This window comes from Oenanthe melanoleuca, chromosome 2 (assembly GCF_029582105.1).
Source record: "Oenanthe melanoleuca isolate GR-GAL-2019-014 chromosome 2, OMel1.0, whole genome shotgun sequence".
Lineage (NCBI taxonomy): Eukaryota > Metazoa > Chordata > Aves > Passeriformes > Muscicapidae > Oenanthe > Oenanthe melanoleuca.
The window spans coordinates 115,973,939-115,997,803 of NC_079335.1; the positions used below are offsets into that span (position 1 = coordinate 115,973,939).

Here is a 23,865-nt window from a genome sequence, read left to right on the forward strand (position 1 = left end):
TTCAGCAAGAACGGTGTTATTTAATTATTAGCATTTACATTTACTGACGATTGTAAGATGCGTTAGATGGGTTTTATTAGCGAGACTGAATACAGGGGTACATTATTATATCTGACAAATGCATATGTAAAAGTAATTCAGTAAGTGGCATGCAAATAACCTCACTATTGTCTTTTTGGACTTAGCAATATTGTTTATTTTAGGGGAAAAGAAGCAGTCCTGTTTTTTCCCGTCCATCAATGGTTTTCAGTGATGTTGGTTTTTTCGTTGCTTTTTTTTTTTTTTTTTTTTTTTTTTTTTTTTTTAAGGCGTTTGGGCCCGATCCCGCGTCACTGAGGTCAATTGTTAGTCTCTTACTGAGCTTGTGGTGGCAGGATTGGGCCCCGGCTAACCGTTTGAATAAAAGCCCAACCACAATACGCCCCGCATTTAAACTGGAACCCATTCCGAGTTTTATTCAGCAGAGATGAACACCACGACTTGTGTTTAATGTCTGTTCTTGATTAAATGATCCTAAACAAAGGTTTCCCAGAGGAAAATAAAGCAGACATTCATGTAACAAGAGTTAGGAATGACAATATTTCCAAACACTTGGAGACAGAAGGCATAGCTGTCTACGGGGAAAAAAAAAAAAAAAATAAGGAAAAAAAACCAACCAAAACAACAGCACGCTTTTATTTCTCAGCACCCCGTGCTCTTCACCCGGGTGGGAATCCACGCTCCTCGCGGGAGCCCGAGCCCGCTCCATCCCCGCCCGCCCCTCTTCGGGCTCTCCCAGCGCACCCGGCAAACCATGTATTGCCAATGAAGGAGCAAAATACCTCCCCCTGCACTCCCCGGTAAGGCACTGTTTGTTGCTTGTTTACAGGGAGCCCCGAAACGAAGCCGCTCGGCCGGGGCGGTGGAAGAAGCCGGGAGCGCCTCAGCCCAACCCTGCGCAGCTGGAGGAGGTAAGAGCCGGGCAGCGGCCGCTGCTTTTGCGCCGGTGGCAGCTGTAAGAATGCGATTTGCCTGGTACCTGCATGAAGAACAAGACTGCTGGAATGAGATTTTGTTGTTGTTGCGATAAATATTTAACCTAGCTGGAATTTTTTTTTTTTTTTCCTGGATTGGCTCTATTCATCTTCCGTGGGTGGTGAATGCGCGTGTCTGGGCAGACAAAGAAGTGTACGGGACCTGAGTGATCGCCATCCTTATAAAGGCATTGGGGACAGGAAGGATGCAAAGTCATCTGAAGAGCGAAAGAGTTAGAGAATTTCTTTGTCCGTTCTTAGCTCCTTCCGAAATCAAAGGCACCAGGCAAGGGAGAGAGGGTCGGAGCCAGTTCGGTGTTGAATGGCTGCTTATCGCGGCTTGTCTGTTCGCCTCCTCCTCGAGGAGTTCCGCAGCCAGTCCTGCAAACGAGAAGTGCATGTGGGGATGTTAGAAAACCTGATTTTTGTCCGCTTGCATACAACAGAAGGGTTGGCGAATAAATTTCGGGTGTTTGTCCGTCCTGGCCTGCTTTGCACTGAGTGAAGGTCGGTGTCTGGTTGTTCGGAGTTGCTGAAGTCCATGATGTGCTTGGTCCTCTGGCAGGAGAAAAGAAATGCTTTCCATAGTGACATTCTTTCTTCTTTGCCGGCCGTCGAGAGGGGAGGATTATATAGAATTAGCTCAAATTCCTGCTAGATTTACCTGCTCCTTTTTGGATGTTGATGTACAATTAGTGTATTTTACTACCTTTTAAAAGCGGCCATAAATTACAGGACTACAAGGGCTCTTTGTGTTGGCTTAATGAGCTGCTTAAATCTTAACTACAAAAAGGCGCTGCAAATGTCTATTCACGCTTGTATTCGGAAATTGAAAGCGAAAACACGGTACGAAGGAACCTTCCTCCGGTGGCATGTACCCACAGCATTGCGGGCAGAGATATTTGGGATTCCTTAACGGACCCAACACCAAGCTCAGCTGATTCTGAGCAGAACTTCTCTCACAAGGGCACAGTCGATAACGCTGCTCTTTTTATCTACTTGGGAATGATCAAAGACCAACTTTATCAGACGCACGGATGTAGGTAAACAGCTCTCCGTCCCAGCTGATTGCAAATCTTTCGAGGTAGCAAAGAAATAAGTACTTATATCTTACGGGTGAAATAAGTACTTATATCTTACGGGTGATTCCCATTTCGTCTCCACATGGGAGTGATAGGCACACCTCTTACCAACTGGCATAAAAGTAAACTTGAAGCACAGTAAAAATTCTAACTCTAATGGTATTGAAGGTAACTTTAAATAGCGTTAATGCTAAGAGTGGCTATTAATGCCAGAACGGGCACAAAGGGTCTCCCTTAATGAAGGCACGTTACGAACTCAGATCTGTTTGTTGTTACTGAGGCTGGAATTTAAACTCAGCTCGAAGCCATGTGTATAAAGCACAGAAAAATCAGTAGCACACCTACTGATAAACTCCACATTTTTTTTCTACTAGAAACAGTCTTTCGGGTCTCCAAATCATCAAGGTAATAAAACACAACGTTGAGTGTCCAGGAACACGAACAAAGCAGTAAGTGGTGTGGCGAGGGAAGTCTAGCGCCTGCGACTCGCAGGACCATTTGAATTTGCATCTGAAACCTCGTAATCACGCTACTAGAGCAAAGAAAACTTTCTCCAAATTCGGCGGAAGGGAATAATTTTCAGCTGCAATTCAGGACAGCACAAAGTTAGGCAGACTCCCCCTTCTGCCTTCCCAAAGCACACTCTGAAAGGTATTCACACGTCAAGAAGTTACTTTTCTTAAGAATTAATTAGTTTCCCCACTATATACACCAAGTTAATTGTTAAACAGTAGTTTTAGGATTAACTTGACCATTAATACCAATAAAGATGTTCACAGAAACAGGGTTTGAAGCCAATAGCCACAGCTAGCGTTAAGGCATTTCAGATGACTTATGATTGTGATTTATTGCTTTTGTAGTTTCTATTTGCTCAAGACTGTAACTTCTAAAGCCATCTTTCTACTTTTGACTCAAAGCAGTCGATAACTTTTTACAACAGCCTCAAGAAAGAACTTGCTTTACTTTTTTCAACATCTGCTCCATTCCCCATTAATTTCAGTTTCATTGTTGCAGAAGAACTTCTGTATGTGTTTCTTCTACGGGATGTAAACGCACCAAATTTAAAAGACCCGTGAAGCCATCTGAAGCAAATATCGGCCTTGGTATATAAGTATGAGAGCTGTGGAGTTACCAGGCATGCTGATAGTTAGACTCAGGCATGTAGAGTGTGCCTAATGTCGTCTCTTTTTAAAATCTCTGTAGTTTTTATTCCAGTTCCTAGTGAGGGATAATATATGTACACCCTGGCACTAGCTTAGTCACCTCCATATGAAAAATTGCGAAGTTTTCTCCTGCTGTAACGTCATGCTGACTTTGCTGCAATGCCACTACTGTACACTGTTACGAATGGGTTTACATTCCAGTGGCCCATTTTTACAATCCAGGAGAGAGTATAATAAGGCTTGTCCATAACACTGAAAGTCATCCAAAAGAAAACTCCTTCTATTCTGTTCAATTAAGTGTAGGTGAAGCAGTAAGAGGGGATATGTAGTTAGCTACTTTGAGCTCATGGGAGATCGTGGAAAGATTTAGGCAAGGATGTATACATGATGATGCACGATGATGGAGTCACAGAACTGATCCAGGAGGACGTTAAAAGCGTGAACTATCTGATTTACTTTGACTCCTTCCAGAAAAGTTGTGTGAGTGGAGGGTTTCTTTTGTTTGTTTAGCTTATTGTGTCAATAGCACAAGTTAAACAATCTTACAGGGAAGATGTGATGGGTTCACACACAGGCGAAGCTGCCTGGCTCAGGGGCCACATACAACTTTGCTTTTTCTTTTTTTCTTAAAATTTTCCCCTTAGGCAAAGACTCCCCCTCCCCAATTTTTTTTTTTCCCCAACGTTAGAAACCTATAATTTTGTGCATCACTCAAACTAGCTGTATAGGAAATGCGTAAGCACAGGTTTAACAGCAAGGTCCCAAAAGATTTTGTAAAATTCAGAGGCACGCCAGTGAAGGAAGGTGTATTCTTCATAGTGTGTTACGAGGACAAAAATCAACTAGCCTCTTAGAAGAGACTCTTTTTGCCTTTGTCAGGTAATTATAGGTCTTTTTAACTTCTACAGGAGCCCTGATGTAGCGTGTGGGAGTCGAGCAAGCCCTGTACAATGGCAGGATAGAGGGAGCTGGGGGTGGGGGAAGGCTGATAATCGTCCCGTTTAGAAGGGGGCTGGAAATAATAGCATTAAGATTTGGGCTTTCTTCGGGGCTTGCAGAGGACATGCGACGTGGAGCGGAGTGGCAGGCCTGGGGAGCAAATGCCGGTTAATTAGGCTAAGTATCAAAGTGCAGCGTTATAAGAATTCCTCTTACCTTCCAATGGGTTTTGTGTAAAGAAATATTGGTGTGGGAGGAAAGAGAATCAGACCAATCTCCCTCCACAGTCATCTGCATCTCTTAGATTTTTTTTTCTCCTCCCTTAAAACTCTTCTTTAACATATTGGGTTAAGGCTTTAAAAAGTGAAGGCTCGCGCTAAGAAACCCTGTTCCTTCAATGATTCCCTATTTCAAATAAAAGGATTTAAGTTGACGTATGACCACGTGAGCACATAATACAGCGCATTATTGTGGCATTTGGAGTGGAGACCCGGTCTGGCTCCGTCTGCGATTACGCTTTTCCAGTTTCTGTTCAGAGCAAGCACTGCTTTCTATTATTTTTTTTTTCTCCTGCCCCCATCACCGTCCCCACAAGAGCTGGCCATTTCGCTGACAGCTTTCGTTCCTTATGGAAAGGTTATTGTCGAGCCGAGAGGACGAAATGCTTCGTTAGAAAGGATGGATTTTATTTTAAGGTATTTCCGTTGATTGTTCATTTATGTGGTGAGTTATTGCTGTTCGAGGCAAAGGTCAGTAGCAGAGGCTGGAGTGAGTGCGTGTGTGTGCGTGCGGGTGTGTGTGCACCCGGAGCCAGGCTGCTTCCCCCTTTGTTTCAATTTGCTGTGGTAAATATTCAACTCTACCCTCGCAGCGAGCAGAGCAGGCAGAGTTTGCTTCTTTATTTATTTTTCTCCATAGAGATCCCACACTGCTGTTGATGGCCAGCTGCCTCGGCTACAGCCCCTCGATTGCCATTTTACCATTATTTATGACCGGCTAGAGAGAGGAAGCCTCTTTTATTGCCGTGTGTGAATATTTCCCCCCTCAATTTTACTCTATTATTTTATTTGTGTGTTTGCGTGTTTATTTATTTATGTATTTGGGCAAGTCGGAGAAAACGATGTGGGGGGTGTGTGATGCTCCTCTGTCGGGGTCGTGCTCGAGTGTGCGGCAGCGGTTGTTGTTTTATGAGTGTTTGTTCGGCCGCTGCCGCTCCGTAAATCGATGACTGCGCGATCGTGCTGCCATTTTATTTATGATGCTTTAGTGGTACTTTGTTTATTGTGCGAGGAGCGCTGCATGAGTGCTCAGCTCTATGGCAAAGCTTCCCCTTCCCAAATGAGCCAAGGCGCTCCTCTTTATTTCTCCGCGGTGAGAAGGAGCTGAACCAAGAGCCAGCCACGGCTTCTAGCAATAAATCAGCCTTGAAAATGTGGGGGTTTGTTCTGCCTCTCTGAATGGGGATCTGGAAAGAGAGAATAAAAAGGAGTAGGAAGTATCTTCTAGGAGAACATATACTAGCTCTAAATTAATATCCCTGCCGTGGCTTACATAAATATAGATATATCCATATATAAAAATATGTAAGTATTTGTGTATACTTATCAATATGAATGCATAGATACAAATGTACTTTAAATGACGAAAAATGAAAGATTACACGGCTATCCAAAGAGGGCAAAATGCTAAATGAAACCCTATTTCGCCAGTGTGCCCTGGCTTGGGGAAAGGTTGGAGCCCTGGGACTCGCTTTCTTCCAGTTCACTCCATGCCTCTCGTTTATTCTGTTGAGCCATTTTGTGTCCATTTACGCGCTGTTTGTAATTGCTCGTCTTCTAAGGGGTCAGAAAGAGAGGGAGAGAGGGAGAAGAGTAAACGGTGATAAAAACTTCACTGAGAGCACAAAAAACCCCCGGTTATTTCCACTCGGAGGTATTCGCGGCCATCCTGCAGAGAATTCTTCAGAATTTAGAGAATTCTCTGCAGAGAATTCTTCAGGGTGATGTTTGGGATGGTCTCAGGTTTTCCTGCTCTTTAAAGTGGCTCGCGAAGCAGAACTGACCCAAATAAATTTTATTTCCCCTTCTCACCACACTGAAGCACGGTGTCTCTTCAACAAGGGAAGGAGAGCTCTTTTGCTCCCATCTGTGTGTCTAAAAGCCAAGATTGGCGTTGCCGTATTTTGAAACGGGCCAAAATGTGCCTCAAAAATAAAATCCAAGCTTTAATTGCAGCTAAATTACTTGGCAGCCTTTCCTCTGATTTATGACCCAGTTTGGATGCATATTGACCCAGTTAAAACACTCGTAAATAATAGTCTTTCTCTAGAGTAGAAGAAAGCAAGAAGAGTTCTGGAGGAAAGGGGGATTTCGGCGAGTTGTGTAAATAACTTCAGTCTGTTGAGCAAATAGCGAAAAGTGCGTTGCCTCTCCAGTGTTAGAGTTTATAAACAACAATTTAGATTGACCACGGCTTGCTTCGATTGTCCAGTCCTTCTCTAATTCAGCTGATACCCGCTTCTAACTTTCCTACTACTCGGACAGGCACCACTTCCAGAACTGGTTCCCTTCTCTCTCAACTCCCTGCCTTGCTATTTCACGTCTAAGAGATCCCCCAGAACCAGCTCTGAATTATAGTGCTGCCTGCTTCCATTTCGGGGCATCCAAGGACAAGGCGCTTTACAGGCATTATTTTATTCGGAAAATAGTAATTCGGGGGAGGTGGGGGGAGGGAGGGGAGGGAGCGCCACAGAGTGGGACTCTTCGGGGAGAAAAGGCAGGTCATTTCTGACTCAGAAATCAGCCCCAAACACTGCCCGTCCCTCCCCGAGCTGAGCCCTATCTCTCTCCGCGGAATGGAGCAGAAAGAAAATATTCGGCCTCTGGGAGAGAAAGACAGATAAAAGCAGCAGGGATCTATGCGTTGGGACACTTATCCCGACATCATAGGAGACATAAAGAAAAATAATCATCTTCTCATGTTTAAAATTACCTCTTTGGGGAGAGAGGGGGCGTGGGGAAATGGGACTAATTGGAGAAATCTCGCAAAATACTATTTGCAGGCAGTAAAATGAATGGAAGAAACACTTCCATATTCCTATGAACCACTTCGGTTCTCACGATTAAAATCTTTACATATCCTTTCATTTTTAAAAAACCTCCCCCCCGCTTCCCGTTCCCCGTTCTTAAATACAGACATTCAGTCAGAATATCCCTCTGGAGATGGCTCCCAAGCTGAAACGCGCTCTTAGGAAAAACTCGCCCGGCTTTCGGCAGGGCCCCCCAAACCGACAGGCTCCCGGTGTCCGCAGGTTTCGGCAGTCCCCATCTTTTCTCTCCCTGTCCAAATCCTCCTCGCCGGTCCGGGGGGCTCCGTCGGGGCGCAGCGCTGCCTCTCAGTATTTGGCCGGGCAAGTGGGCGAATGGCAGATCAGCAGTTTCAGAAGAAAGTGTGGGGTTGATTATTGACTAAAAAGACTTTTTTTTTTTTTTTTTTTTCCTTCTTCTTCCAAAGCAACATTCACAGGATTGTTTGAAGCAAAACGCATACGAAGGATTTTTGCCTCTTCTCTCCTCCTACGCTGGCCGCTTCCCCTTTCATGTGGTGCCTTCTCACTTATGCCATAAGGAGCAAGTGTTTTCTGTTTTAGTGCTCTGTTTACAGCTTTGGTGCACGAAGTCATAAATCTTGCATAGCCATAAATGACAAAAACCATTGGTATGCGTAAGAGGCCACCCCAGCCTTATAGTGCTTTTTATTTCTCGCTTCCCCCTCGCTTTGTTTGTGTTTAAAGATGACGCTGGGTTCCCTCGTGCTTTAAACGGACTAGTTATATTTATAATGCCTTAATTAACGAAGTAACGTCAAGTTTACACCTAGATTTTATTCGCAGGCTCCGCTTAATGCCCGGAGCCCAGAGCCCCGATACCGTCTGCCAGGCGGGCAGGACCTGCAACTTTGTTTAAGTTCTCGTTTGCACGGCCGCTGCCGTGTTTCTGTCGCAGGAAACTGGGGGACACCACCACCCCCAAACCCCGCGGCGCTGCGGAAAGAGGCGAGCGCCTTCCCTGGTTTTTTTCGCCTCGGAGAGAAGGCGAAGGCGAGCTGTGAGGCGCCGGGCCCGCGTCCACGCGAGGCTGCTGCCCACGCGTCCCCACGGGGTGCTGCGGGCACCCCGACCCGTCTGCGCAGCACATGTGCGTGCGTGAGCGCCTCTGTGCCCGTCCCGGGCGCTGGGGATATTTGAGGGGGGCAGGGGGGTGTCTGTGTGTACATCTGTGTGTGTGTGCGCTCACGCATGCATGAGTTAATAATTAGTAACTCTAATGATTTCCAGCGTGGCTCTGAAAGCATTGCCCAGAGCGGGGATCCTGGTGGGCTTCGGTTGGCTCTCCGGACCCAGCCCCGGCTCTCCGGGCTTTGCTCCCCTCCCCGGGACCCAGCCGGGGCTGTGCGGGGCTCCTGGCCGTGGGGAGAGGCAGAGGGGCTATTCCGCAGCTGCCCCCCAAGCCCACCGGTAAGAGGGACAAACCCAAACCCCCACAGCAGCACCCTGGAGGCTGGTGAGAGCGACCCTTTGTGAGCGCCGTTTGTCTTCATTAGCATAATTTTCCTGGACTTCGGTGACGCCCGGGTGCGGGGGGGCCGCACTCCTTCACTGCCGTGCTCCTGCGCTCCCTCCCCAGCCCCCACCCTGCCCCACGCTTCCCCAGGCGGCCGCCTTTCTTTCTTCCTTCCTTTTTTTTATTTTTTTTTTTTTTTTTATATTTTCCTTTTTTCCCCCCCTCCAACTCCCCCCCTCCTCCTTCTCTCTCTCTCCTTCCCTTCCCAGAGCAGCCCTGGGAAACATCCCCGTCCTCCGTGCCCCGCACAGGGGGAGCCCGGCACGCCGGGGAGCGGCTCGGGGTAGGGTGAAGAGCAGCCTGAAGCGTCAGGGGAGCGGGGTAGGCGGGTGTGCGGAGCTGCCGACCCCATCCCGTGCGGGGCAGGACTCGCCCCTCCCGGCCGGGGGGTGCCGGCTGCGGATGAGCTGAGCCGGTGCCCACCCCGCGGCCGCAGGGATCGAGTTGGGGCAGACAGCCCCTGCTCTCTGGGTTGTGTCGCCTCCAAAAAGGGAAAAAAAAAAAAAAAAAAAAAAAAAAAAGGGAGAGAGAGAGAGAGAGAGAGAGAGAGCATGCTGGCTTCCGCCTCAGTCGTCAGAAGTTAAGGTAAGCAGGCCACAAATACGCTGCTATCAGTCGTGAATGGCGGAGTTTATGTCCCAGTGATTTATGACCGTAGACTTAAATGTCGGTTCAAGAAGAGTTCACAAGCTGGGGCTTCCTTCCAGGCAGTGACTGATACCCTTACACTTCGTGTTCAGGCAGCTCTCTCTCCTCTCTTCCCCCCACCCCCCACCTTCCCTCAACTTTGTCTTTATCTTTCAGGAAATCTTTCAGGGGGGCTGCCTGGTTTTTCGTCCTAGAGTCAGAGTTTGGGGCTCGATTGGGAGTTACAGGGTAAAGATCTGGTGCGCTTGGGAAACGGGGGAAGCGTAGGGAAGGAGAGGGTAGGAGAGAGCTGAAGTGGGGAGTGGGGGAAACCAAGCGGACTTGCCTCCCCAAGCAACTTTCATCTGCTGTTTCTGGGCTGTCTGGGTGGGGGAAGAGAAGTTGGTAAAGTGCAGAGCCTTGTATTGCACAAACCGAGATGGAGCCGATAAAGAGGCATTGGAAAGATTGGGGACCCATTTGTGCTTGTGAGACCTGTCTGTTTTTGTCTTTGAAGAGGAGAGGAGAGCTCTCCCTATCCCAGGACTGGATGGGGTGATAAATCCACCTCCTCTCCCCTTTCCCGTTAGGACGCTGTTGTGATCGTTGTCGCTCTTAATCCCGCTATTCCCACTTTCTCCTGGAATGACCGGGCGCTCCTCAGGTTACCCCCGCTTCTCTATAACTTTGTAGGAAGTGATTAACTTGGCGAACCCAAACTCGGGATCTGATTTTTTTTTTTTTTTTTTTTTTTTTTTTCACTCGCTGGCAGGCGGCCGAAGCTCCAATAATATTTTGCCTTCCAAGTAAAGTTGTCTATTGTCTGCAGGCCGGCAGCTACGGGAGCAGCGCACCCCGCATCCTCGCTCCGCGCTGCCCGTCCTGCCAGCGCCACAAACTTCGCAGCGGCCGAAGGAAGGTGAAATATTTGGTGTCGCGGTCATGAAAGGCGGGTGCCTTTGTGAAATCACCGCTGGCTGATTGTTTCCTCCTTCTCCTCTGGTAGTGGTGACTATAGTCTCTCTTTCAAAGGAACTGAGAAAAATCACACCAGGCCTCGATAGCACAGGGAAGGAGAGGAGAGGAGCTGGAAATTGTGTATGCGCCTCAGATCTCTATCGGCTTGTTAGCTTAATAGCATCCAAAGAGCTTGATTAGTGCAATAACAGGGTAACCGCCCTGCTGTAGGTGTGTTACCTTCATTTTGTTACGATCTAACAAAGGGAATAGTGTTTTCTAAGAACTTGTATAACTTGAAAGGCGTAGAATGAGCTCGTTTGGTGCTTGTGTTGTGTAAGGCTTTTCGCCCCTAAGCATTTGTCCTCGTTAGATGTTTTTTTGGGGGAAATATCCAGCTGCTTAAGTACAGGGAAAGTGGTAAAAGGAAAGAGGCTCTTCTGATCTGAAAGGACGTGGTTATTTGCCAGCAAGGGGTTAGGGGGACGGTGAGGAAAACACTTCAGTTTCTGAGAACAATGTGAGTGCGTTTGGAAATACCTCCTAGATCGGAGGTTACGCACAGGTCTCCTCTCTCATTAACACGGGCGATTCTTTAATTGGTTATTTTCAGGAAGGTGACGAGTAGACTGTAACTGGGGGGGGGATCCCAGAAAGAGAGGTGGATGAGTGGAAAAAAAAAAGAAGAAGAAGAAGGAAAAAAAAAAGGGGGGGGGGGGGGGAAGAAAGGAGGGGGGGAAGGGATTCGCCCGGGCAGGAGAAGCATTCTCTGAGTTTGTGTCCACCCTCTCCCCAGCCAAGTGACCCTCATACATCAAATTACATAGCAGTTTCCAAGACAGAACCTATTATCGCTAAGTTGGAAGGAAAGTTCAAGCCGTGGTCATGGAGATGAACGCTGGTTTTTCAGGTTTCTGGTGTGTTTTTTTCCCCCAATCCATCATGTTTTAACAGGTAGGATCTGGCTGATTCCACGAAAAGTTAGTGTCTTGAAAATAACTGCTGAAAAAAACAAACCAACGACCTCCCCTGCTGGCCTCGCTGAAGGGGCTTTGCGCGGCGCCGGGAGCAGTTGGAGCTGCAGACCCACTCGCGAGTGGGATAAGGCTCGGGGGCTCCGTGGAGCTCCCAGGGGCTCTCCAGGACCGAGAGGGAGCCGCTGCGGGCGGCGGGCGGGGCTCGCCCGGGCAGAAACCACCGCTGCCAGGGTGCGTGACCTGGGCGGCTCGGGGTGGTGTGCGGGCGAGGAGGGGAGAAGGTGCTGGCTTCGTTTATTTTCCTATCGAGCATTTTATAGACAAGCCAAAATCCATCACTTGGGATCGAGGTGTTTAAATATCCCTGCCTAGGAAACCTTTCCACCCCGCTTCTGCCCCCTGCCACACGTAGACGGGAACCATCTCATATATTTCTTTGAAGTTGTATGAAGAGCAGTAACCAGGAGAGAAAGGCTAAAAATAAAACGACGCTGGTTAAAGGAGAGGGTTTGATCTTAGAGCTGGGTTGAAGTAATAGCCCAGCCCCTTTGCATTACCGATTCCTCGATCACCCTTATCTCAGAGACCGGTATTAAAACAGCCTCTTGGTGATAAACGATCTACCCGCCTGCTCTGTTCCCGAAGAAGAAAAAAATAATAATAATAAAAAAAACAAACCTAGAAAGCCTCTATCCCGGTGCAGCAAAGCACATATTTGTCGCTGCCAGTAAATCCAGGCAGCTTTTATATCGAAATGCTCCACGCCTGAGGCCAAGTCATGCTGCTAAATATTGCTGACCACTTTTTCTTTTATGGCTTTCATGTCACTTAGCTATTGAAAGTAAGATGGATTTGTACCATTTCTTCACCCTGCTCTGCTCTCCCCACACCCCAGGTCTGCCCGGAGAGGCCATTGGAGGAAGAGCGCCACGTGACAGAGGGGTGCCAATGTTATTCTCCAAGGGTGTCAAGACCCTGTCAGTTTGCGAAATAAATATTGGGAAACAACGAAATGCAAAAAGCGACCTACTACGACAGCTCTGCAATCTATGGTGCCTACCCCTACCAAGGAGCAAATGGTTTCACTTATAATGCGAGTCAGCAGCAATATCCTCCATCTTCATCACTTGTGGAAACTGAGTACCACCGCCCCGCGTGCTCCCTCCAGTCCCCTGGCAGCTCTGTGTCCCACCACAAGACCAATGACATCAGTGAGAGTTGCATGAGGACCCTCCCCAGCCAGACTCTCCAGCCCCCCAGCCTCGCTGACCCACAGGCTCCACCGCAGCCGCCTCCAGCCCAGCAGTCACAACCTCCACCTCCGTCCTCCACCTCACCATCTCAAAATGCCAGCAGCAACCCTGCCCCGGCCAACCCCACCAAGAGCCCGGCTCTTAACTCACCCACCGTGTCCAAACAGATATTCCCATGGATGAAAGAGTCTCGGCAAAACACAAAGCAGAAAAACAGCAGTTCCAGTTCAGGTACGAAACATGCTCCCCCTCTCCCTGGGTATTCCTGGGCTGACTATGCATCCGGTGGGGAGGAGGGCTGTCTTACCTTCTCTTCAGGGAGGGGAGGGTGGGGGGGCTTTTTTTACACTCTGAGTGGACCCCGTGAAACTTTTGGAAAGGGTTCCCATCATTCAGCTTATTTACTGAGGGGAGCTCAGTGAAAAAAACGCCCCATACAAAACTTTCACAGCCTAGCAGAATGGGTCTGAACTGACTTTGCTTCCTAGTGGCAGAACCACTTGTGCCCTCCAGCATCTATCACATTTCTTAGGTAATCCCCCCATCAGTAAATCATGTCAGTGTGGAGCAGCCCAGGCCTTAAGCCAGAGGCTTGTCCCGAGTACTTTGTTGGCATGGTGCTGTTAGATTAATAAGACAGTGACCTATCTCTGCTGAAGTGTAACGGGAATAAAATAGCTCATAATCATGTGCAGGCAGGATCAATGCCCTGCATGCAGTCAGAACCTCTTCCTATTTTAATAAGCTGATTGGCAAAGTTACAAGCCTGGTAAACAAAAATCATTCTGGAGTGCTATAAACTTCAACCCATAAAACATTATTTGAGGGATGGAAGTGTATATCAATGCCTTTATTACTCAAGGAAACCCAAACTGATAACACCAGTGCTAGTTTCAAAGCCCAGAAGAAAGGCTTATTCTGACTTCTTCCTCTTTTTTGTTTAAATGTGCCTTGGAAATAGAGCTCAAAACTTTAGCAAATGTTTTGCCAGTCTGCTTTTTAAAACTGTGGTAATACTGCTGTTTACAACCCTCCATATAATGTATTTATTTTATTGCAAAGCAGCAACATTTAAATATATTTCTATGCCTACATGCAAGCCTAGCTACTGTATGTTCTTCTTTATATATATAATCTTTCCCAATCACTACCACATGTTCATGCAATATACCATACATGATAAAAAAATCCACTTTACTGACAACTTTATATTTATATGTTAAATTTTGTATTGTAGACACCTAACTTTCAGGCATTTGTAGCTGATGTATATATACATATTAAAAATATACATGTATATGGATTTTCAGAGAAGAGAGCTTTAGGTCTTTACAGCAAAGAGCAGCTAGTTCTTGAAGACCCCAATCCCATTATGTCAGCAGAGCCACAGGTTCACTTTCAGAGTTTCTAAACCTCGCTGTGTTTCTCTGAACCTTCCTTGCTTCTCCTTACCAAGCTGAAGATACATTGCACGTTGTCATTCTTAAGGGAAGCAAGAGTAGTCATACAGTGGCACTAATGAGGTGAAGGAACTCTTTTGAGGCTTGGAGCTTGGTACAACTGAGCTCATGCCATGGGGGAGTACTCGTTGCACGCATGGGCATCCATCTTGCCTTTGGGAGCTGAACTCTCCAGGTGCTGGTGTTGTTGGCCATTTTCTCATGTTGCCATGTGTGGGTTTGCCATGCTGATTGTGTTCTTTGTGTGATTTACATAGGTGAGAGTTGTGCTGGTGATAAAAGCCCTCCAGGGCAAGCCTCCTCTAAGCGAGCCCGTACAGCTTACACAAGTGCCCAGCTGGTAGAACTGGAAAAGGAGTTCCACTTCAATAGGTACCTTTGCAGGCCACGAAGGGTAGAAATGGCTAATTTGCTCAATCTCACAGAAAGACAGATCAAAATCTGGTTTCAAAACCGCAGAATGAAATACAAAAAGGATCAAAAGGGAAAGGGTATGATGACCTCTTCAGGAGGACAGTCCCCAAGCAGAAGCCCCGTCCCTCCAGCTGCTGGGGGATATCTAAACTCTATGCATTCTTTAGTAAACAGTGTCCCCTACGAGCCCCAGTCGCCTCCACCATTTAACAAGCCTCATCAAAACACCTATGGCATCCCTGCATCGTATACTGCTCCTCTTAATAATTGCCCACCGCCTCAAAAGAGATACACGGGGACAGCAGCTGTGACACCTGAATATGACACTCATCCTCTTCAAGGCAACGGTTATGGGAATCCACACATACAGGGAAGCCCCGTCTATGTAGGGGGCAACTACGTGGAGACCATGACCAATTCTGGGCCTTCCATCTTTGGTCTAACTCATCTCCCTCATCCTCCCTCTGCCAACATGGACTACAGCGGGGCTGGGCCAATGGCCAACAATCACCACCATGGACCTTGTGATCCACATCCAACATACACAGACCTAACCGCTCACCATCCTTCTCAGGGAAGAATTCAGGAAGCGCCCAAACTCACTCATCTGTAAGAGACAGGAGTCACTAAGAGGAGCACCAAGCCCCCAAGTTTTGGAAAGTACTCATTCCTTCCCTTCTCTCTCCTCCCCCCAACATGTGCCCTCCCCTTCCCTTCTCGTTTCTTTTGTTCGTTTTGGTTTGTTTTGTTTCCTTTCGTAAAAGCGTTTTCTAGTTTATGTGACGTAGCAATATTCGTTGCTTGAATTGCTCTATAGTTTCACTAGTGGATATTTATCTTCTTGAACTGTAGCCTTGTGTCTCACTTTGGGAGTATGCAGAGGCTTTATACTTTACCTTCTACACTTTTATCAAAACAGGGTATATGAACAAATTTTCTATAAAAGGAATTCTTAAATGTGAATTTGTTCGTACATGATTGATCCCACGGGGAAGCAATTTTTTTTATTGCACTTCTTTTAAATAGCAAGAAAGACATCAAAAGCGCTTGGACAGGGACTTCCTGGACAATTATTGATACGTGTAAGTCTTTCAATGTGTGTATGCTGGTGAACATTCAGATTTATTTATATTTTTTTTTTCGCAAACATTGAATAATCTAAGTGTTTAAAATTTTATTTATCCCCATTTGTTCATATTTATATATATATAAAAAAATCTGTACCCTGAATATTCAGGAGGCCATATATTAGATGGCATATCGGCACGTGTTAGAAATATCATTTGAAAGGAAACTATTAACTCCTTTTATTAAAAATAGTGATAATAATGATGATGACGATGCAATAAAATCTGGGAAAAAAGATCGCGGTTTGAATACTTTATGCTTGTAACATCCAGCTAGGCAAAAAGTGTGTGAAGCTGAAAAGGCTAGATTTGTTTTGAAAGTTATACATTCCTTGCTGCTCACGTTCTGGAAAAAAAAAATAAAGTTTTTATTCTGAATAATAAAGAGTTAAGAACATGTTCTTCGCAGCGCAGGGGAATGGAGAGCCCTTCATGACGTGGGGAGTTAGGAAACTCGTCTGTAAACTTACACGAGGATCTGCTCACCCGAAGGGCCCCGCGACGCCTTTTCAGCATTTCATAGGCAGGGAGAGAGATTTTTCTTTTCCCCCGTCTCTCTCTCTCTCTTTTTTTTTTTTTTTTTTTTTTTTTTTCTCCCTTTCTCCCAGCAGGGTTTCAGGGCCCGCGGCCGCCGCCTCCTCCCGCGGCCGCTGCGCGGAGCCCGGCGGGCGCGGATCGCGCCCTCCCCGCGGGCTGCGGAGGGGATCGGCCGCGGAGCAGCGCCGGGAGGCGCAGGGGCTGCGGGAGTGGGTGTGGGTGTACGAGCGTGTGCGGGAAGCACAGGGAGGCAGGATAAAGCACCCGTGGGTGCGGCGCGGAGGGGGCTCCTGGTGGCCGGGCTGGCGCCCGGAGCCGGGCGGCGGAGCCTGCGGAGCCCCGCCAGCACCGGGAGCACGGTCCGGCAGAGCCGCCGATGCGCTGGGGGCTGGATGTGCACTTCCACTCGCTGCCCCCGCCGTTTTCCCCTTTTTTTTTTTAGGAAATGGATTTTTTTCCCCCTATTTTTTTCCCCCAGATTTTTTTTTTTTTTTTATTTTCCTTCTTAATATTTTGCTGGGGCTGATTTTTTTCTTGCTGAGCCGCCTTTCCTCCCACAGCATCCTGAAGGTGTGGGGGAGGGGAGCCTTGTGCTCCATTTCTTCCCGCGGGGGTGGGGGGGGAGTGGATGTGTGTGCGGTGTGTGTTTGTGTCGGAGTGGGGGGGACACGGTTCTGTGGAAGGGCGACGGTCCCGGCCCCAAATGGGAACCCGTAGGGGTCCTCGGTTCGAATTGGTTCGAGGTAGAATGGAGAAACCCGCAAGCTTGTGCTTAAATCCGATTTTTCTTCCTTTCAGGCGAAATGTCCGTAATTTTTAGATTGAAACTTGAAAGATAAATCAAAACGGACCTTAATAGACTAGGTAAAATATACCCCTGCACGTTTATAAAGACATATTCCTATGCTGTGTAGATAATAACGCACGCTGTTCACCATCTGTATCTTTTAGAGCACAGAAAAAAAATGTCGCCATTTTGGTCTCATGCTGAAATATTATTAATCTTTGGGCTTTACCTTGTTCCCAGAACCATCCTTGCCTGATGCCGAAACATTGTCATGCATCCGTGAATCTATATAGAGCTTTTCTGCGTAAATAGATAAAGCATGCCCAGTCAAAGAAAAGGATAGCAAATAGATTTATACCGTGCTGTTTATTGTATATATAGACATGTAACCGTGGAAGGAAAGGCTATGTAGGCTAATATTTTTCACTGAAACCTGATTATTACCCAATACAGACCAGCGGCTGATTATTGCTTTTGTAGGCGAAGGAAGCATTTTTACAGCGTTACAAGACAATGCTCGTTTTAAATGAGCGCCCGTATAAAATTCAAGCCGCCCCCCCCTTCCTTTCCCCCCCCACCCCCCTTTCCTCAGCTCTAGGATCAGTTAGGTTAGATACAACAAAAGGTAACGGTGCAGTCACGATACTTACTGAGTGGTTCCTTTAGCACCACGAATTATATTTAGGAAAACGTCCAAATAAAAGGAAGTTGGCGTTTCACTCCCCTCCCACCCCGAAGAAAGAAAAATACAGGCGATTTTTCCCCCCTTCTTTCCATAAACCGTATTCAATCCTCTCTTCAGAGCCTGTAAGTTGTAAATAAGAATTTGTAATTTTGCATTTAAGATTCGTCCGATTAAAAGATCCCCCTGGAGGCAGCAGTAATTGATTTTCCCAAGAATTTCTCGTCCTCTCTGCAAAGGTTTTGTTCCAGGTGGTTTTTGTATTAGATTGACCACAAGAAACAAATGTGCAGAATGGAGACACCCACACAGGTTTTACTCACAAAGCCTGGTTAAAGTCCAAACCTCTCTCTTTATTATTTGTCATCCTGCTCTTAATTCCAATCTTTTCCAGAGGGAAAAAAAAAAAAAAAAAAAAAAAGGAAAAAAAAAAAAAAGAAATCAGAGAAAAGAAAAGAAAACGTAGGCACCAAGAAGCAAAATAAAACCGGACTTTTCCCACAAGCAGCCCAGTCCTCTGCCAGCATATTTTAAAAGCAGCTTTTTTCCTTGTTTACTTGCGTTTCTTGCTCTGCCTCTTTTCACGGCCACATTTGATCTTGGAAAGAGCAAGAAGCTTTAAATGTGTTCTTAAGGGCCAGTAGCTGTCAAACCTTTTGGCGGCCAAGATTGATCGCGGGCAGACACCACCAGAGCTTTGTTTGGACTAAAAGCAAGAAAATTAAACCCCTTGCATTTTCCAACAGCATCGATATTTGTAAGGCATCCCTTTTGAGGGATTAAATGACAAGTCTCGTTCTATATTTTATTTAAACAAGCAACCACCAAAAAGCCCATTTAAAGCCTCTCGGCCCCTCCCCTCCCCCTCTCTCCAATGCCTTCCCAGATATGCTATATCTTGTGGGTGCATTAACTTAAAACCGATTTTTAAAATGCACTTCGTGCAGACTGGACGCAGACTGATCCACTGAGTGCTTGGGGTCTTGTTTTCTATTTTTTTTCGCCCCCCGTCTTTTTTTTTTAATTATTTTTTATTTTTTAAAATATAATTAAGAAGGCGGTTGCCTACCCCTGCTTGGCGACTCTGAAAATAAAGTGATACGGCATCTCATCGCGCTGGCGATGGTTTCTAGCTCCTGGAGGACGCGGAGAGCGGCTCGGAAGCGCCTTCCCCCGACCCCCGGCGCACCCCACCCTGCCTTGCACCCCGAGCTCCGCGGGCAAGCGAGCCCCGTCCGGGCTGTCTAGGGCGGCTGTGACCGTAGGATTCATCGGGTTGGTGACTGTGGCCATCATTGTCATCACTCTCGCTGTCGCCTCAGTATGGCTGGAAAATTATGCCAAAAGCATCCAAATTCGGGACTTGCCTCGACCTGGCAGGGGTGACTGGAGGCGGCGGCGACAAGAGCCAAGCAGCGGAGGCGAGTGCCGTCTCAAGCCAGAACCCCGTAGAATTTTCGCTCTGTCTGGCCCCTTCAAAACAAACCCGCTACCAGCCCATATATTTCCTGGTAATCGAAAATACTCACCAGACCCAGCCTACTACGGTTATTAAGCAAATTATGCCAGCAGACGGGAGTATCGTTTGCAAGCTAAGGCACGGGATATATACTTTTTTTTAAAGAGGCAACAGCCAGACGCGTTTGCAGCCTCGCAATTTGGCTCGCCCAGAGAGGTTCTCCTAGGGTTATGTGTTACGGTCCAATCCCGGGAAGCCAACTGGAGAGGGAAGTCATGAAGCGCCAGGGCTGCTGCCTATGTGACTCTTCCCCTCGAAGCAAGGTTGCTGAGGAAGATCCTGATAAACAATGGCTCAGCACCGACGACCGATTGTTCTCCGTACTGTACACCCGATAGCCACCAAAAAAGAAGAGTAAAAATTTTTTTTAAAGAGGAAGAAAGGAAAAAAGGAAAAGAAAGAAAGAAAGAAAGAAAGAAAATCAAACAAGAACACAAAGCCAAACAAACAAATAAACAAAAACACAAAGGAGCTTATTGAGACTGAGTGGGGAAGGAGAAACTAGTTTTGGAGGAAGTGCTATTCCTAGGAAAAAATCAAGACCCTCTGCTTCAGACTCCTGCCTGGGTGCAACTTCTTATGCGGGGGCCTGACGGTGTCAAAACTTTGAAGATTAATGGATTACTTTGTTAATGACTCAAGGCGTCAGATTGAGGTGCTTAAATGATTTGTGAGGTGCAAAGCGTTTTCCTGACAGTCCCAAACAATGAGAGAAGAGTGTGCGGGTGGATGCGAGGAAGGCAGCAGGCTGCAGGACAAGCAGCCACACACACACACACACACACACACACACACACACACACACACACACACACTCGCAGCCTCTCTCACAAACATATCCACGCACACGCACCCTCCTTCCCACCCCCGATCATCTCAGATTAGGACGCCAAGGGGATAGATACTCGAGATATCATTTCCTCTTTTAAAAAAAAGTGTAAATAAAGCCTTTCTGGCCCCCAATGAGGCGTTCCTTCCCGACTTTTTTGGATCAATCAAACAGACAGTGGCTTCTTTTGATTAAAGCCCAAATTGTCATTGGGCAGAGGCAATCATGTGACAGCCAATTCGGTCCAATTTCAACCTTGTCTCCATGAATTCAATAGTTTAATAGTAGCACGGTCCCCATACGGCTGTAATCAGTGAATTAGAAAAAAAACACCCCACCAGCGATCTTCTATGCTATATTTTTTTCTCCTCTCTCTCCTTTTTCCTGGGCCTTCCCCTCCCCCCGAGGCCCCTGAATCCGAGGGAACTTTTTCTCCGCGGGGGCTGCCAGTTGAAGGCCATGAATTTCGCATTTGAGCGAGAGATCGGTTTTATCAATAGCCAGCCATCGCTTGCTGAGTGCCTGACATCTTTTCCCCCTGTCGGTGATACATTTCAAAGTTCATCAATCAAGAACTCGACGCTTTCACACTCGACACTGATTCCTCCTCCTTTCGAGCAGACCATCCCCAGCCTGAACCCCGGCAGCCACCCTCGCCACAGCGGCGGCGGTCGCCCCAAGGCGAGCCCCCGCGGCCGCAGCGGCAGCCCGGGCCCCGCCGGAGCCCCGCCGCCCCCGGAGTACCCCTGGATGAAAGAGAAAAAGGCGTCCAAGCGATCCGCGCTGCCGCCCGCCTCGGCCTCCGCCTCAGCCGCTGGACCTGCCTGCCTCAGCCACAAAGGTCAGTCCAAAGACGTGCCGCCAGCCCCGCCGGGCCGCTATTTTGGCTCCCCGCATCCCCCCGGCTTCGCGGGGGGACGAGGCGGAGGGCGGGCGGGCGGGAAGGACGGAGCTGGCGGGGTTCGATGGAAACCCAAACTTTCCCCAAACTTGCCTAATGCGGGATGATTTATTTGAGTTGGAGCTGACCTCTCTTGTCTCGCCGTCCTAGAGTTAGGATATTTGACAGTAATGAAGAGTGATAGATTGCTCCCGCTCAGCTAAGCAGCTGATGCATTAATTATAAATTGCGGTATGGCTAATATAAAGTTTGCTCTGGTGTGGGGAGGTTGGGGAGCTGGAGGCAGAGATTTGGCGGAGGTGGCCGAGGGGCACGCAACACCGGGCTCTCAGCAGTGCAACACAATGGGTTTACTGCATCCAAAGGCGGCCATTTTGTTGCAGTTGCTATTTTATGCTATATGGACATATAGATATAGACACATACATGCAGAGAGAGCACTCCCCCCCACCCCCCCGGGATGCGATGTGCTGGGGTGCTGAAATTCAATCCGTGCATTTATCTGTTTTGTATGTGTGTCCGTGTGTCTTTGCTTTCGCTGTTCTGGCGGTGATGCTTTGGGGTGCGTGTGGTGTGGTGGTGTTTTTCTTTTTTTTTTTTTGTTCTTTCTTTTTTAACAGACCCCCTTGAAATCCCCGATAGCGGTAGCGGTGGATCTAGGCGCCTGAGGACGGCTTACACCAACACCCAGCTTTTGGAGCTAGAGAAAGAATTTCATTTCAACAAGTATCTCTGTAGACCAAGGAGGGTTGAGATTGCAGCCTTGCTGGATCTGACTGAGAGACAAGTCAAAGTCTGGTTCCAGAACAGGAGGATGAAGCACAAGAGACAGACCCAGTGCAAGGAGAATCAAAACAGCGAGGGGAAATTTAAGAACCTAGAGGACCCCGAAAAAGCGGTGGACGAGGAAGAAGAGGAGGAGGAGGAGAAATCCCTCTTCGAGCAAGCCCTCAGCAACGTCTCCGGCGCTCTCCTGGAGCGGGAAGGCTACGCTTTCCAGCAGAATGCCCTCTCCCAGCAGCAGGCGCAGAATGCGCACAATGGCGAATCCCAAACTTTCCCCGTTTCGCCTTTAACGAGCAATGAGAAAAATCTGAAACATTTTCAACATCAGTCACCCACTGTTCAAAACTGCCTCTCAACAATGGCCCAGAACTGTGCAGCTGGCCTGAACAATGACAGTCCTGAGGCCCTAGATGTCCCTTCTTTACAGGACTTTAACGTTTTTTCCACAGATTCCTGCCTACAGCTTTCAGATGCAGTTTCCCCCAGTTTGCCAGGATCTCTGGACAGTCCCGTAGATATCTCTGCTGACAGTTTTGACTTTTTTACAGACACACTCACCACAATTGACTTGCAGCATCTGAATTACTAAGAAATTAAAGACATTCTCTCCAAGGGTCCTGCTTTCTCCTCCTTATTCTTCTTAATTTTTCCCCCAGTGAATTAATTTTATTTTTACCCTCCCTTTCCCTCTTCAGTATTTTCTGTTTGTTACTTCCCTCCGATACGTCATTTTGCCGTTTCTTATGAAGTTTTAGTTGTGTTCAATTTTAACCTAGCCACATTCTAGGTCCTTCTATGAAAGCAATATATGAGGTCTGTAAGAAAGTGATCATATAGGAATGTATCTTCACTTTCTTTTTATTTTTGTATTGCATTAGGATGCGTTGTCATAAGTATTTTTGGTAGAATAAATTCTTGTTTGCTACAAGGAGCTTTCTCTTTTTTCTTTCTCTTTCTTCTCTCTTTCTCTCTGCTTACAAGATGGATAATATGACGGATATCTCTCTCCATTCCTTTCACTATTAATTTACTAATAATCAAAATCCAGCGTTCTGACAAGGAGCTCTTCCCTTTTGGAAATTTAGGACGTTCATTAGGGAGGAAAAATCCGTTCATTTTCTTTATTATAAGGATTCTCACAAGGGAAGGAAAATCAAACTAAAGAAATTAAAACCATTCACAGGTTTGGTGGAGATTTGTTCCTTTTAATGTATAAATGTGGCATCTTATCTCTGTGAGGATACAAAGCTTGGAAATCCTGAGCTGTAACAAAAGCATGAACGAGGACTTTCTCTGTTACAGGCAGAATGTAAGAGAGACTCAGTAGGATAAACGTCCCCTGCAGAAACCAGCCTGTTACATGAACGAAAAGGGCTTTTTTTTTTTTTTTTTTTTTTTTTTTTTTTAATAATTCTGTTTTTCTAGAAAGTAGTGCTTAGCAGCCAGCAAGATATTTCGTAAAACGTAACTTAAAAAATACCAGAGCTCACAAAGAATGTGGTTGGTAACTTCTTACGTGCTGAGTAGTCCAAGAAATCAGACCTAGGAGGAGAGGAAATGGAGAAGTTAGTGCCTAAGAAATCAAAAGGGTGGCAGAAACGCAGGGGGAAGAAAGAAGTATTTAGGGAGGAACCGGCCTCTCCACTCCATCCTTCTCGGGGGCGGTACGGGGGCAGACCCGAAGATATTTTTCTGTGTAAACCTTCTTGAGAGGTGAAAAACTGATAAGGAAAAGGGGAAACTCAGACTTTAAAGATACAATTTCCTCGGGCTCCTCTCTCTCCTGCTGAAGGAGGCAAAGACGGGCTTTCAGAGACCTCCACCAAATTTCCTGGCACCCGGCGTTGCCGAGCCCCAAAGCGGAGGGTGAGCCCCGTCCTTCGGGCCAAAACCGAGCAACAGATGCCGGCGGGGCTCTGCCGCTCCGGGGCCGGGGCATCCCGGGCGGGAGCGCCCGCGGCTCCTTGGTGCGTGTGGCTGCGAGTGGTGGCACTACACAAATGGGGCTTGGGTGGGGGCTTGTGAACGGGGCTCTGCTGTCCGCCCGTGCGAGCAGGGCTGTCTCCCAGCCCCGCTACACGCTGTGGAGCTGGGATGCGTGGGTTATAAGCTAGAAGGGCTGAACGCAATTCTTCCGAAAGTCATAAATCAAACTCTTTCTATGAATGAGAATGTCATCAAAGAGATCAA

The 23,865-nt window shown here is 47.3% G+C and overlaps 2 protein-coding genes across 8 annotated transcripts in view; both read left to right on the plus strand.

Moving 5' to 3' along the window:
• The window catches only part of HOXA3 (homeobox A3), a 45,920-nt gene extending 29,783 nt beyond the window's left edge, over window positions 1-16,137 (plus strand). For 2 of the 7 annotated variants that reach the window (XR_008839967.1, XM_056485872.1), the window contains 3 exons: window positions 869-950; window positions 11,358-11,611; window positions 12,276-12,377. Coding sequence is in view for 6 of the 7 variants with exons in the window: in XM_056485872.1 (XP_056341847.1) it covers window positions 869-950; window positions 11,358-11,611; window positions 12,276-12,374 (435 nt within the window). In the remaining variant the exon portion in view is untranslated. Of the gene's footprint in view, window positions 1-868; window positions 951-1,053; window positions 4,893-9,043; window positions 9,405-11,357; window positions 11,612-12,275; window positions 12,865-14,350 lie in introns of those variants that run through there. The other 5 variants (XM_056485868.1, XM_056485867.1, XM_056485869.1 and 2 more) reach the window with 5 other exon arrangements.
• Window positions 16,138-16,823: 686 nt separating this feature from the next.
• Window positions 16,824-22,851, plus strand: HOXA2 (homeobox A2). Its single transcript, XM_056485874.1, has 2 exons — window positions 16,824-20,829; window positions 21,510-22,851. Exons 1-2 carry the CDS (start codon window positions 20,448-20,450, stop codon window positions 22,262-22,264), a joined length of 1,137 nt encoding a protein of 378 aa, XP_056341849.1. The 5' UTR covers window positions 16,824-20,447; the 3' UTR covers window positions 22,265-22,851.
• The last annotated feature ends 1,014 nt before the right edge of the window (window positions 22,852-23,865 follow it).

Excerpts from the sequence above, each read along its gene's own strand:
- HOXA2 (XM_056485874.1), top strand. The coding sequence starts at position 20,448 with ATGAATTTCGCATTTGAGCGAGAGATCGGTTTTATCAATAGCCAGCCA. Across the intron at positions 20,830-21,509 it reads TGCCTGCCTCAGCCACAAAG|ACCCCCTTGAAATCCCCGAT; the intron begins GTCAGTCCAAAG and ends CTTTTTTAACAG.